At 37.9% G+C, this 15,345-nt stretch overlaps 1 protein-coding gene across 2 annotated transcripts in view; it reads left to right on the top strand.

Annotated features, from left to right (window-relative positions):
• Positions 1-2,733, top strand: part of KCNRG (potassium channel regulator) — a 7,807-nt gene extending 5,074 nt beyond the window's left edge. Inside the window, exon 2 of one of the 2 annotated variants that reach the window (XM_011939325.1) lies at positions 2,652-2,733. In XM_011939325.1, the coding sequence (XP_011794715.1) occupies positions 2,652-2,733 (82 nt within the window). Of the gene's footprint in view, positions 1-1,072; positions 1,780-2,651 lie in introns of those variants that run through there. The other variant, XM_011939319.1, reaches the window with a different exon arrangement.
• Positions 2,734-15,345: the final 12,612 nt, after the last annotated feature.

Here is a 15,345-nt window from a genome sequence, read left to right as displayed (position 1 = left end):
TTTTTTTTTGAGACAGAGTCTCTTTCTGTCGCCCAGGCTGGAGTGCAGTGGCATGATCTCAGCTCACTGCAAGCTCTGCCTCCTCATGTGCATTTTTCTTGAATTGGTTCTGTGTACTGCATTTGTTCTGTGGAGCACCTCAGTGAATAGAAGATTTTGCTCTTTCCACTCCAGAGGCTTTTGACCCCAAGTTGTGGTCTTTGACAACGGAGAGTTATTGCATAAAAAGTGACAATAAAATCTTGACATTTCATATCTGCAAATTTTCACTTAAAAAAAAGGTAGATTTGATAGGAGTAAGTCACAAAGGAAAATCCATAATGTCAGTGCTATTAACTGATAAGATTAAATCTGGAGGGGAAACTGTAAGTGCATAGCATTCATTGAAATATTTGATTCAATCAACTAATTAAATAGTAGCAAATTCAAAACAAAATTGGAAATAGTTATATAAAATAAGACAATTTAATGTTTGATCAAATGTTTTCTTTAGAAAATAATCTCTCAAACTGATGAGTGTTGGTTTACTTCTAAATATGGAATTGAAATGACTTTCAAAATCACAGCAAGGTCTCAATTTTCAGCACCTGATTACTGACTTGGCAGCCTGGCATGGTGGCTCATGCGTGTAATCCCAGCACTTTGGGAGGCTGAGGGGGGTAGATCACTTGAGGTCAGGAGTTTGAGACCAGCCTGGCCAACATGGTGAAACTCTATCTCTACTAAAAATACAAAAATTAGCAGGGCATGGCCGTGTGTGCCTGTAATCCCACCTGCTTAGGAGGCTGAGGCAGGAGAATCACCTGAACCTGGGAGGCGGAGGTTGCTGTGAGCCAAGATCATACCATACCACTACACTGTAGTCTGGGTGACAGATTGAGACTCCATGTCAAAAGGAAGAAAAAAAAAAAAAAGAAATTACTGATTTGGATTTGTAAATGAAATTTCAAAAAAAAAAAAATCTGTCTTGAGAAGGTATGATGCCTTTGAGGTTGTAAGTCAAATTTATGTTATAGTTTTGCTAGTTATTAAAGGGATGCTTTATAATTAAGCTTCTTTTTGTGTGTCCTAGGTATGTTTCTATAAAACCTGATAACCGAAAATTGGCCAATGGAACAAATGTCCTCGGCTTACTGATTGATACTTTATTAAAGGAAGGCTTTCATTTGGTCAGCACTAGAACAGTATCCTCTGAAGACAAAACTGAATGCTATAGCTTTGAAAAGATAAAAAGCCCCGAAGTGCTCATCATGAATGAAACACCAAAACCAGAGACTATCATCATACCAGAGCAATCTCAGATAAAGAAATGAAGTTGTCCATTAAGAGAAACTGTCATTTTTCTTGTTTCATTACATATTTAGGGCATACATGTTAGCCAAATCTATACTCAGCCTAACTCTTGGCTTCATCTGCTACCATGCCATCTCTGGGCAACCAGGCCCCAACTGTGCTTAAGCCATAATGCTTGCTGCTCTCTAGACAACTCCATGTACTTGGTGCTTTGGTATGTGTTCTACCTTCAATACATCTTTCCCTTACTCTTCTTCATGAATGCTTATGAGCCAAGATTGCACCACTGCACACTAGCTTGGGTGACAGAGCAAGACTGTCTAAAAAAAAAAAAAATTGATCTCAAACTGATGGATACCCTAAGTACCCTGACTTGATCATTATACATTCCATGCATGTAACAAAATACCACATGTACCCAATAAATATGTAGAAATATTATATGTAAACAAGAAAATAGTTGGGCCTCCCATATTTTCCCACTTATGTTTGTTTGTTTCAGCATTTTTTTTTTTTTCAGATGGAGTTTTGCCCTTGTTGCCCAAGTGGGAGTGCAAAGGTGCGATCTCAGCTCACTGCAACCCCCACCTCTCGGGTACAAGTGATTTTCCTACCTCAGCTTCCTGAGTAGCTGGAATTACAAGCATGCAAAACCACGCCAGCTAATTTTTGTAGTTTTAGTAGGGACGGGGTTTCACCATGTTGGCCAGGATGGTTTCAATCTCTTGACCTTGTGATCTGCCTGCCTCGGCCTCCGGAAGTGCTGGGATTACAGGCATGAGCCACCATGCCCGGCAAGGCACCAAATATTTTATTTATTTAATACTCTTTATATAATACTCTGTCACCAGGCCGGAGTGCAGGAGTTGGAAGCTGTAGTGAGTTCTGGTGTAATCATAACTCACTGCAGTCTCAAACTCTTGGGCTCAAGTGATCCTCCCACCTCAGCCTCCCAAATGGCTGGGACTACAGGCGCATACCACCATGCCAGGGTAATTATTTTTTATTTTTTGTAGAGACAAGGTCTCACATGTTGTCCAGGGTGGTCTCAAACTCCTGGCCTTAAGTGATTCTCCCACTTTGGCCTCCCAGAGCACTGGGATTACAGGTGTGAGCCACCATGCCTAGCCAAGGCACCAAGATTTTAGCTTACGATTCTTGAACCTCAATAATTTACCTTATAAGTGATTAGAAGTTCTCCCTACAAATCTTTTCTGAAAAAGAGCTCTAATGCTTAATTTTACTCTTGGATTTAATATCCAAGTTGTAACTGCAAAGAGTTCTTAGGGTATGGTAAAGTCAAGATTAATTTAGGCTGCTTTTTTTTTTTTTTTTGAGACAGGGTCTCTGTTACCCAGGTTGGAGTGCAATAGTGCAATTTCAGCTCATTGCAACCTCAATGTCCCAGGCTCAAGTGATCCTCCCACCTCAGCCTCCTGAGTAGCTGGGATTACAGGTGCATGCCATCACGCCCAGCTAATTTTCTGTATTTTTGGTAGAGATGGTGTTTCACCATGTTGCCTAGGCTGGTCTTGAACTCCTGACCTCAGGTGATCCGCCCGCCTCAGCCTCCCAAAGTGCTGGGATTACAGGCGTGAGCCACTGTGCCTGGCCTGTTTAGGTTGCTTTAAAAATGTATTTGAAATCAGGAGCCTGAAGTAGTATAAAATGGTCACAAGAAAGCAGCTTGAGAAATATATGGTTTAGGAAATCATAATCTGTTTCTAATTTGTCCTTTATACCATTTACAAGTGACAAACTTCATTGGTTTATAAACTTTTGTACTGATTCTCTATCATAAATAATAGAAATGTTCACATCAATAGAGAATTACACCACTAGAGACTATGCTGGGGTAATAAAGGATTTGCTAAGAGCACTCAATCTTCTATATTCTACTGCTATTTTTCCTCTGTGCTAGGAAAGTTGACTGTAATGGCAAATTTAGCAATGTAGAAGCTACTGTGAGGAAATTTTCGAAAATACATTTATGAAATTTTATTACCTTCTTGGAACCAAAGGACTCATGGGAGACAGCAATGTGGCATCAGACTTAGCATTTTTAAGCAAATGCTCAGAAATAAAGATAGGAAATTTAAAAATTACTAAAAATACTTAGATTTCTGGAATATCGATGACCTAGTAAAAAACATAAGTACTGGGCTGGGCTTGGTGGTTATAATCCCAACATTTAGAGAGTCCAAGGCAGAAGGATCCTTGAGCCCAGGAGTTCGAGATCAGCTTGGGCAAAAGAGTGAGACCCCCATCTCTCTATTTAAAAAAAAAACAACAACAATCACAATCACTGGCTTTGCTGTAGAACTATACCTCAAGACTTATTAGGATTTCTGGCTGGGCGAGGTGGCTCACGTCTGTAATCCCAGCACTCTGGGAGGCTGCTGTGGGTGGATCACCTGAGGTCAGGAGACCAGCCTGGCCAACATGGTGAAACCCCGTCTCTACCAAAAATTACAAAAATTGGCTGGGCATGGTGGTATGTGCCTATAGTCCCCAGCTACTCAGGAGGTTGAGGCAGGAGAATGGCTTGAGCCCAGAAGGCGGAGGTTGCAGCCTCCGCCGAGATCATGCCATTGCACTCCAACCTAGGTGACAGAATGGGACTCTGTCTCAAAGAAAAAAAAAGGGTTTCTGTTGGGCCTATTATAAATGAAAATACAAATTTTATCAAAAAACCTCATCATCTAAAATACCTTAATATTTAACTAAACTATGAGATGCAATCATAAAAATATTTTCATGCATAAAAGGCTAAAATCTTATATGGGTGAAAATGGAAAATCGATATTAAGCATGGCACAGAATGAAAACAGAACTAAACAGATAGCAAAATCAATAGGACCTTCCTCCCAAAACTAAAATGTGCTTAAGACTTGTCTAACCACACAAGGCTTTTAGGTAGGTAGTCTTCTGCACCTTCAGATTTCACACCAACACCTCAAAATCCAGAAATCACTAAAGCAAATGGCTTTTTATTAAACCAATGGCTTTTTATCAGTAGGGTAAAACATACCAAATAACTGTTTCATTTCATATTATTTATTCTTCATCATCTCACAGCACTTCTGGAAAGAATGTGAATTTCTTCAGGTTCATGCGTATGAGGCCAAATAGGAGAGATTTGTTTTACGCTTTTTTAAAAAGCAGGATTTCACCTTGTCACCCAGCTAGAGTGCAGTGGTGCTATCATAGTTCACTGTAACCTCAAAATCCAGAGCCCAAGCTATCCTCTAGCCTCAGCCTCCTGAGTACCTCGGACTGCAAATGCATGCCACCATGCCTGGCTAATATTTAAATGTTTTTGTAAATATGAAGTCTTACTATGTGGCCCAGGCTAGTCTTAAACTTCTGGGCGCAAGCAATCCTTCCATCTCACCCTTCTAAAGTGTTGTGATTACAGGTGTGTGCCATTGCACCTAAGTCTACCCTTTTTGTAATAAGAGACCTCTGAGGAAATCTGGCTGCAATGTTTAAGGTTCCATGAGTTATTTTAAGATGAAGACTGAGACTGTGCTACAGTGGTCTTCATACTCCCTCACCGTGCTAGGCATCTAACAAGCTCAAGTGAGCTGAACTGAAACATTTGTAAACTGCAGTCGCAGTAAATAGATGCTTGGAAAAACAAGATTTATAGCAGATTCAAAGACGGATGAGGATAATTTAAATAATACAATCTGAAAGAGTTGACTCAAGTTACAGATTACAGAAAGAGTATTTTTAGTTAGAAGTTTACTTGGGACCAGGTGCAGTGGCTTGCGCCTGTAATCCCAGCACTTTGGGAGGCCGAGGTGGGTGGATCACTTGAGGTCAGGAGTTCAAGACCAACCTGACCAACATGGTGAAACCCCGTTTCTACTAAAAATACAAAAATTAGCCGGGTGTGGTGGGAGGCACCTGTAATTTCAGCTACTGGGGAGGCTGAGGCAGGAGAATTGCTTGAATCTGGGAGGCAGAGGTTGCAGTAAGCTGAGATTGCACCATTGCCCTCCAGCCTGGGCAAAGAAATGAGACTCCATTAAAAAAAAAAAAAAAAGAAGTAGTTTACTTGCATAATGCCATACAGAAAGGAGATGAAAATATAGATGTATATAGGGATATAAACTTGTTGCAAATTACACAAAATTGTATGTTTAAGCATAGTAAAATAGTCCAGTTAAAATTGGGATATACTTAATTTGCTAAGAATAATATAATGCTACCAGAACGCTTAGCAATTAAAAAAACTAAGAGAATATAAGTTCAAAATGAGTGTCACATGACTATAATTGATAGAAAATCTTCACTTACCTCCATAACTTAGGAGTCATGAAAAGAAAGGAGAAGTTAGCAGACCAGGCATGTAAATCAGATGTAAGTAGGATGAAATACAGAAATATTCCTAGTTCTGGGTAACTCAATTTGAGGTCATAAGTTTACTGAATTTGGATTAATCAAGTGGTTCAAGAATTAAGGTAAAATGGTCCAAAAGATCCTGATATATCCAGAAGACATATTACTGAGGTTTTACAAGGCTAATTTGAAAACGCAGATTAACATTTTATGTTTCCTTACATATCATTAAAATAGACCATATTAAAAGTCAATTTCAGAAGCTGTTTTATGACTGGAATAAAAAACAATTAAAGATGTAGAGTAACATCGTATTTCTGTCTGATGCTGGAAGGCTATTTTTCATGGAAGTAATAACTGGGTAAACAGAGTGATACTTTAATTTTACGAATAGGAATCCTAGAAAACAAGGTTTTGCTCCTAGAAAACAAAAATATTTGCTTTCAATTAATTTTCTAAAAAGGTTGTGTTGGTCACTTTTTAAACTCCTACAATCTAAGCAGCACTGAATTCCTATTTGTTTTTTTTTTTTTTTTTTTGCTAATAGTTTTCTTCAGAAGCAAACCTGCTTTAGGGTGACAAAAAGTTTCAGATCTTAGACGGAACCTTCATTTCCTCTTAAGTGTGTTTCTCCATCAAAAACAAGTATTCAAATAGAGAATCTCAATTATCTAAACCTATTTTTGGCCATCTTCCGGAATTTCTTGTTAAATCTCCTTTGAAATGCCACAGTTGCACTCTTGGAAAACTTGTCTTCCTGGTTTTCAAATTTCTGTTTATTATTACAGCTCTTCAGCTAGAATGCCAGGTCTTTGTGCTGTACTGTTTCTTGAAACTGGAGACTAGCACACTTCCCCCAATTCAATTACTTGCTTTCCATTTGATAAATTAAAGCCATGTCAATTTTATAAAGTTTTAACTGACTGAATTATTTGACTTTAAGTTCTCAATTTCATTCCCTTAGCCTAAAACTGGGGAAGATTTTGGTTTTATTAAGAGAAGGAAAGGTTCAAGAGTATTAACACATTTCAGTCATTGACTCTCATAATTGATGTAAGTGTAGGGGTTTTCTAACAGGCACAGGCTTGAGATATGACACTCTAAGGAAAAAAGGGAGTTCTTATTCAATTCTAGAAATGTTTAAGATTACATACCTAATGATAGTTTATTTACATAAATGTGTGTTCATATATTTTTTTAAAAGGGACCCACTGTCCTTCATAAAGAGCTTCAGTGAGCTTTTCTACCCTTATCAGCCTTATGTAACTGCCAAATTTACCTCTCCAGCCTGACTTTTACATAGAATTCCAGTTCTGTATATCCAGCGACCTTAAATGAAGACATTTCAAGCTTAATGTCTAAATATCACTTTAAATACATTGCAGAAATGGAACACATTTTCCCCCTCTTAAACTAGTTTCTTTTCTTTTTTTTTTTGACAGAGTCACTCTATCACCCAGGCTTGAGTGCAATGGCATGATCTTGGCTCACTGCAGTCTCCACTGCCCAGTTTCAAGCGATTCTCCTGCCGCAGTCTCCTGAGTAGCTGGATTACAGGCATGAGCCACCACGTCTGACTGATTTTTGTATTTTTAGTAGAGGTGGGGTTTTACCATGTTGGCCAGGCTGGTCTTGAACTCCTGACCTCAAGTGATTCACCCACCTCTGCTTCCCCAAGTGTTAAGATTACAGGCATGAGCCACCGCACCCAGCCTTAAACTAGTTTCTTAACTATCTCCTTTCTTTCAGTTATAACTCCGTTGTCTTCCATTACAGAAAATGTATAATCTTTTACACCTCCCTTTTATCCAACCCATCATGATATTCAACAATTTTTTCCTTTGAAATATCTTAAATTTATTCTTTCACCTCCATTCTCATGCCACTATTGCTGTTCAGGTTTTCTTCACCCCTAGATTACTACAATAGTCACATGCCCAGTTTCCTTGCTATCATACTTTATTTCTTTTTTTTTTTTTTTTTTTGTCTGAGACGGAGTCTCACTCTGTCGCCCAGGCTGGAGTGCAGTGGCCAGATCTCAGCTCACTGCAAGCTCCGTCTCCCGGGTTCACGCCATTCTCCTGCCTCAGCCTCCCGAGTAGCTGGGACTACAGGCGCCCGCCACCTCGCCCGGCTAATTTTTTGTATTTTTTAGTAGGGACGGGGTTTCACCGTGTTAGCCAGGATGGTCTCGATCTCCTGACCTCGTGATCCGCCCGCCTCGGCCTCCCAAAGTGCTGGGATTACAGGCTTGAGCCACCGCGCCCGGCCATACTTTATTTCTTAGACATTTCTATATATAGTATTGCCACATTTAATTCCAAACAAATCAATAGGCTATAATGCCTCCCTATTCCCTACTATATCAAGACTAAAATCCTCTCATTGGTTTTCTAGGCAAAGGCTCAATAGCCTAGTTCTAACCTAGTAATCCAAATTCATGTAACCTTTGCCTTAGGCTTTATGGCACAGATCCCAGGTTACTTTTGGGGGAATGTTGCACTCAATTTTGGCTTAAATTCCTACCTACAAACCAGACAAGTCCATTACTTGACAACTCAATGCATCTTAATTTACAAGCATGCAGGCCACAAATTATAAAATGAAGACATTTTTACTAAACAGAAACAACTGTTCAATTCTGCAAGTCCCCGTTACTTACAGTTTTCTGCTGAGGTGATCATCTCATGTGGCATTTATTGCCCTCTACTAAAGTGAGCTATTGTCTGACACTCTGCTCTGTACAGACGTGTTTGTTTCCATTTTCAGTTCCTTCTGCACATGGTCTAAGTACCAGTAGTTTAGTCAGTTCTCACCTTTTTTGAGGGGAGGGTGGCAATGACGGTATCAAAATTTACACCTGGAAAACAGGTCATAAAGAAAATCAATATAGAAGGGAAAGTGCTTTACCACAGGAATTATTATTTACTTGCTGGTTGAATTATTGACTTTTGGTTAAAAGGTAAATATAACAAATAGGTCAACCACCCTCAAAGCCAAACCAAAACCAACAGCAACAGGCTTTTCAATCAACGTAACTTATACATTGGGTTCTGGAAAACAGATAGAAATGTCCTATAAATTTTGTATAAATGCTGTATAAGGGTACACAAAAATATATCCTTATTATAAATGATTTAAATGTCATAGCAGTAAACAAATGGTACTTATTTGATGCACAACTTTCTTTGCCTTCTTAGATTTTTTTGAAAGTTTTGGTGTGACTTGGTTTCTTTTTGAAGGGCAGAGCTGGGAGGAGGAGGAAAGGCATTTGGTCTCCTATAAAATTGTCCAAGAAAGTTTATGAGAAAGCCTATATCATTCAATAAGGTGGCTCCAGTAAGCTTAGGCATTCAAAAACATTCCATTAATTTTAGAGCTACCTTAAAGAATTATAGCAGATCCTCAATGCTTTTGTTTCTGTGATTATGGTAATGGTGTTTCTTGAAAAGTATTTTTAAACGTAAGGATTCTTTATTCTACCACCACGACCTATCTCCTCAGAGATACACAAATAAAGGCCAAAAAATAACAGTTAAACTTTATAGAATTTCACACTTCATTGGAAAGGTTAGAAATGATCAATTCGATCAATAATGACCTCCAAAAGGATATCAAAATTTCACAGGCCTGATTATTCACACCCCTACCCACATGTTTCTGGTTTCGCTGAAAAAAAAAAAAAAAAAGGCATTTTAAGGTACCTGAGACCTGAGGAATGAATGTTAGTTAATAGCTGACATAGAATGAGAAGAGCTTTGATCAGTGAAGTAGTAAAAGGTAGAGAGCACTCCTAAATTATCAGAAAATAACCTGCATATTTCTGTATTTAGCAGGTATGCAGCCTTTCTACCACTTTACCATAAAGGTATTACTGCTGATTTTCAGCAATCAATGGTCACTTATTCTACACCCACTATGTTTAAGACACTAGGCTAGACTTGCAGAATATACAATAAAAAATAAGATGGCCCCTTCCTATAAGACAGGATGTATTTGTTCTAAGTCAGGTATGGAAGTTTAAATGAGAGAAATGGTATTTTTGGCTGAGGAGGAAAAGTGAACTGGAAAAATTTCATGTAGGGGTTAAACAGCTTAAGTTTTAGACAACTGAAGATGAGGGAAAGGACATTCTAGGAGTAAATAACTTGAGCTAAGGCTCGTATGAAAATCTGAGTGAGGTTTGAAAAAGTATTATTTCTCTTTGGCTTAACAACAGTATTATGGTATTCATTCACAATTACTCCCATAGTGGTAAAGTCAATCTTACTTAAGGCAAAAAATATCCTAGATACAGCATTTTGCCTAGTTAACCCTTTCCTCTCAAGATTTCTCACCTGATTTGCTGAGTTAAAAGCCACAGACCCCCAATTATTTAGGGTAAACTTATTTATGCCTAGGTTTCCTTCCAGTATTTCCTACAAGATTTTTTTTTTTTTTTTTTTTTCTTCAAACCAACACACCATGGCTCTGGAAGGGCTGCAGGCAATCTGACTACCCTTGTTTTCTTTGATTAGAAATGAGGGTACCTTATGCAAAGGAAAGAAAACAATCTCAAACATGGTTATACTCATTTCCCTACTCAATTCTCTAGTACCTACTCTTTGCCTTCATTCTACTGTATCTACTTTACTCCTTGCTACTTCATCATGTCTTGGTTCATGTTGTTTTCTGCACTTGCAAGTTATCATTCCTTCATTTCACATAATCAATCTTAACCACTTTTTCAGCCAGCTTGCCTTTCATATCCTCTTATAAGTCTTCTCTGATAAGTTTAAGTCCACATTTCCTTCAAGCTTCTACCACACTTAAGTTAGCAAGCCAGAGTTTACATTCCATTATTCTCTGCTTGTTTCTTGTATGTTAGCATAATACTCCCATATAGGTTACAGTTCTTTGCTGACAGGGACCATCTTTTATAGACTATAGTGAAGTACTGGGCCTAGAATAGGCCCTTAATAATAAAGATAATGTCACTTTAAAAATGCAAGTAGAAAATGCTTAAGGCATTTAAAAGTAGTATTTTAACAATAACTATTTTAGATTAAATAAAACTATATTCATTCTTCTTTTCAGAACTTGAAACCTCAAATTATCACCTCAGATCATCATGCCATTAAAAAGTAGATTTGCGGCGGGGCGCGGTGGCTCACGCCTGTAATCCCAGCACTTTGGGAGGCCGAGGCAGGCAGATCACAAGGTCAGGAGATCGAGACCATCCTGGCTAACACGGTGAAACCCCGTCTCTACTAAAAACAGAAAAAAAAAATTAGCCGGGCCTGGTGGCGGGCGCCTGTATTCCCAGCTACTCAGGAGGCTGAGGTGGGAGAATGGCATTAACCCAGGAGGCGGAGCTTGCAGTGAGCCGAGATAGTGCCACTGCACTCCAGCCTGAGCGACAGAGTGAGACTCCATCTCAAACAAACCAAAAAAAAGATTTGCATATGAATAAAACTGTCCAACTCTATCACTTATACACAACACAGCCATGAACAAAAGCAGCAGTCATTCTTGATAACCCAGTCCCCTCTGAACCAAACAATTTCTGGCAGTAGCAGAGATTTACAAATACATAGCCTGCTAACAACCACTAGGCCTATAATGGAAAAGGTTGTAATTTGAATCCTTTGGAGTGTGCATCTTTCAAATGTGTAGTGAAATCATAAATACAACGTAATTTTGTTCAGTTTGGAATGAAGTGAAATTTTGCTTAAAGGAAGTGACGATTATTCAAGTTGAAGCTTTAGTTAACTTGCATTAGTCACTAGCACTCTACTTCCAAAAAAAAAAGTCAATCTTAGGAAAAACTGCGATCAAACATCCTTGACTTAAAACACATTCAGCACAATTTTTAAAACCTCTATACCTACATTACAGATTACAATAGTAGTTCACCCTTATCCACAGGAGATACCTTCCAAGACCGCCAGTGAATGCATGAAACTGTGGATAGTATGAAACTTTATATATATATGCTATGTGCTTTCCTATATATACATATGATAAAGTTTTATTTGTAAATTAGGCACAGTAAGATTAACAAAAATAATAGTAAAATAAAACAATTTAAAAAAATGCAGGCAGCACTACTCTTGCGGCTTGGGGCCATTATGAATTAAATAAGGATTACTTGAACACAAGTACTGTGATCCTGGAACAGTGAATCTGATAACCATGATGGCCACTAAGTAACTAACAAGCAGATAGTGTCTACAGCATAGATACAATGGACAAAGAGATGACTGCTATCCTAGGCAAGATGGTGCAAGATTTCATCATGCTACTCAGAATGACACACAATTTAAAACTTAAGCATTGTTTATTTCTAGAGTTTTTCCATTTAATATTTCCAGACTTCAGTTGATTTGTGTAACTAAATACGTGGAAAATGGGAGACATTACTGTATTACATAAGACTTGATAATAAGGTACATGTTTATTTATAAAATGTAATGATATTCCGCATACACTTTATTAAGGCAAGAAAATATATTGAAATAGTGCCATTTTTATTAACGTTTTAGAAAATATTCAAACAAGGTTTAAAATAATTATACTCCAGAAGCTTTATAGGTGTTAAATAAAAAATTTTTTAAAAACTAGGCCAGGTGCAGTGGTTGATGCCCGTAATCCCAGCACTTTGGAGGGCTGAGGCAGGCGGGTCACCTGAGGTCAGGAGTTCAAGACCAGCCTGGCCAACATGGTGAAACCCCATCTCTATAAAAATACAAAAAAACAGCCGGGCGCGGTGGCTCACGCCCGTAATCCCAGGACTTTGGGAGGCTGAGGCGGGCAGATCACAAGGTCAGGAGATCGAGACCATCCTGGCTAACACAGTGAAACCCCGTCTCTACTAAAAATACAAAAAATTAGCTGGGTGTGGTGGCAGATGCCTGTAGTCCCAGCTACTTGGGAGGCTGAGGCAGGAGAATGGCGTGAACCCAGGAGACGGAGCTTGCAGTGAGCCAAGATCACACCACTGCAATCCAGCCTGGACGACAGAGCAATACTCCGTCACAAACAAACAAACAAACAAACAAACAAATTAGCTTGGTGTGGTGGCGCATGCATGTAATCCCAGCTACTCAGGAAGCTGAGGCATGAGAATCGCTTGATCCCAGGAGGCAGAGGTTGCAGTAAGCCGAGATTGCGCCATTGCATTCCAGCCTGGTAACAGTGTGAGACTGTCTCACACTGTAAATAAATAAGTAAATAAATGAATAAAAATAAAATTAAAATGATTGTAAACTTCAGTTAACAGAATCATCCAGAACTCCAAATTGCCCCATTGATTCAATTAAATTTTTGTCTGATAAAACTTTTAGAAATTCTTTTTCTTTTTTTTCATTTACATTGCCTTTCCTTTAACAACTTCCAGTGGGGGTAGTTTTCCTTTTTGTTAATCATATCTCACACAGTCAAAGTGTCGATCTGACAAAGGGTAAAAGAAATGAAATCTAACATAATTTCTATAATGGTAAAGTTAAACACAATTTCCAGAATTCTAAGATGATACTGAATTTTCCACATAAATCTATTAGATTATATTTAATTTTTCCCATCTGCTGTTTTAAGTAATACACCAGTGTACTAAATATTTCAAAAATAAATATATTGAAGGCTGATTCTCTTCTAGGATTATAAAAATCTGGGACAAGATAAAGCCAAGTTCAATATCTTATTTAAAATTTAAAGGCTTGGAGAAAGACAGTAACTTAAGGTCTTTCAACTAAGCAATGGCAGAGCCAATTTTCAAGTATTTGAATATGACCACAATTAACTTTTCTGGGACAGGAAGAGTTTAAGCTTCTGTTTACACTGTCATTTCTCTGGCAAAGTTACCAAGCTACCTAAATACTTCTTTATCACAATATTCACAAATATGAATTTTATTATAACACATTATAATCTTTTATTCTGATTCATGTCATGGCCTTCTAAACCTGTGGGTAAGCTTTAGCTTCTTGTACATGCTCAATTGTTATCTTAATAAAATGCATCCCGATGACACTGAAGAGACTAGTAACAGAGGCAAGTGCCTCTGAACAAAGAGACATATTGGATGAATGAATAGCTGTACACACATAACTGACCATTGTTTGACTTTAAAAATGAGGACAATGCAGAAAATAACTTATAGATTCTCAACATAAGAATCATCAAATTAATTTAATGAATGTTTTCACTTCCAATTAATAATTTTACTTCATTTTGCATATTATTCTTAATTCTTCTATGAATTCAATTAATCCTAAGTTATTTCTTTAGACATGCCTGTTAAACCATTTTCCCCCATAAGAGCAAGTAAGATAATTGAAAGATTATAAAAAGGATTATTTAATCCAAAAAACTGACTTTATTATTTCTATGAGAACTTTTATCTTTTCAACTGAGAGAAGCTAAATACAAAAATACTGAATATGAAAAGTACACTTTGAAAAACAGAGAAGGCCCTAAGATTTTGTTTATTGGAAATAGGATTCTTAAAATTCTGATTTATCTTTTAAAACTGCCATGCTAAATAAGTCAGATTAAATCATTATTAATTCAAACAGATATTATCTACTGTGTCAGACATTTTCATTTTAATGTTTTCTTTATATATGGCAGAAAATTGTTTAGTTAAAATAGATACCATAAATTATAAAATTATACATTCTAAATGAATACATTAAAATGAAAATTAAGCAGCACAGTTTTATATAAAAGATTATAATACTAGGCTGGGCACAGTGTCTCATGTCTATAATCCCAGCACTTGGGAGGCTGAGGCGGGTGGATCACGAGGTCAGGAGCTCGAGACCAGCCTGGCCAACATGGCGAAACCCATCTCTACTAAAAGTACAAAAATTAGCTGGGCATAGCGGTGTGCGCCTGTAATCCCAGCTACTCAGGAGGCTGATGCAGGAGAATCGAATAACCCAGGAGGCAGAGATTGCAGCGAGCCAAGATTAGGCCACTGCACTCCAGCCTGAGTGACAGAGCAAGACTCTGTGTCAAAAAAAAAAAAAAAAAAAAATCAAAATAAACAAAAAAGGGAATTCTCAACTACTTTTTAAAAAAGGAGTTCTCTCCATGGAAGGCCTAATTTGGAAATATACTTGGGTCCCTATACAAAGTCGTCCAGAAGCCAGACGATTTTCCAGTGTAGTCCAAAAGCCAGATGATTTCAGGGCAAAGCATTTGAAAGATATGGATTTAGGTACGCAGGGTCCAGAGGCAGAGTACTGTGGGTCTGGGTGGGCAGGTAGAATTCAGATGCTGGGAAAAACACAAATGCAATGCTAGGAAAAGGGGTCATGCCTTACAGTTCAGGTGGGACAGATACAAATGAAATAGTTTCTTAATGAGGTAGAATGAGGAAGTTATTAACTCCTGTTCTTACTGGATTCTAACATACAAGCTAATTTGAATTCATCAGCCTAAGCAAGGTTGCCTTGGATTTTGAAGCTGTCTTAAAGAATAAACTGTAAAGAAACCATAGGGCCAACCAGATGAATGATGAAATGAAAAGAACAGCAATTAAATACTTTTAGAAAGTATTACAACTTAATACTTTAAAAAATCCTGTATCTTGAGCTAGCAGCAAAACTAACTGGAATTCCTGACCTCTGTAGTGCTTTCTTGCAACATCTCAGAAAGAACATCTGGGAATCCATTTTAGACTGCTAAGAGACTTAAGATTTACATCAGATATATTGTCAA

This window comes from Colobus angolensis, unplaced genomic scaffold, assembly GCF_000951035.1.
Source record: "Colobus angolensis palliatus isolate OR3802 unplaced genomic scaffold, Cang.pa_1.0 Scaffold101, whole genome shotgun sequence".
In the NCBI taxonomy this organism is placed as follows: Eukaryota; Metazoa; Chordata; class Mammalia; order Primates; family Cercopithecidae; genus Colobus; species Colobus angolensis.
Note: the sequence above shows the minus strand (reverse complement) of the source record. Positions and strands in the feature narration are given on the sequence as shown.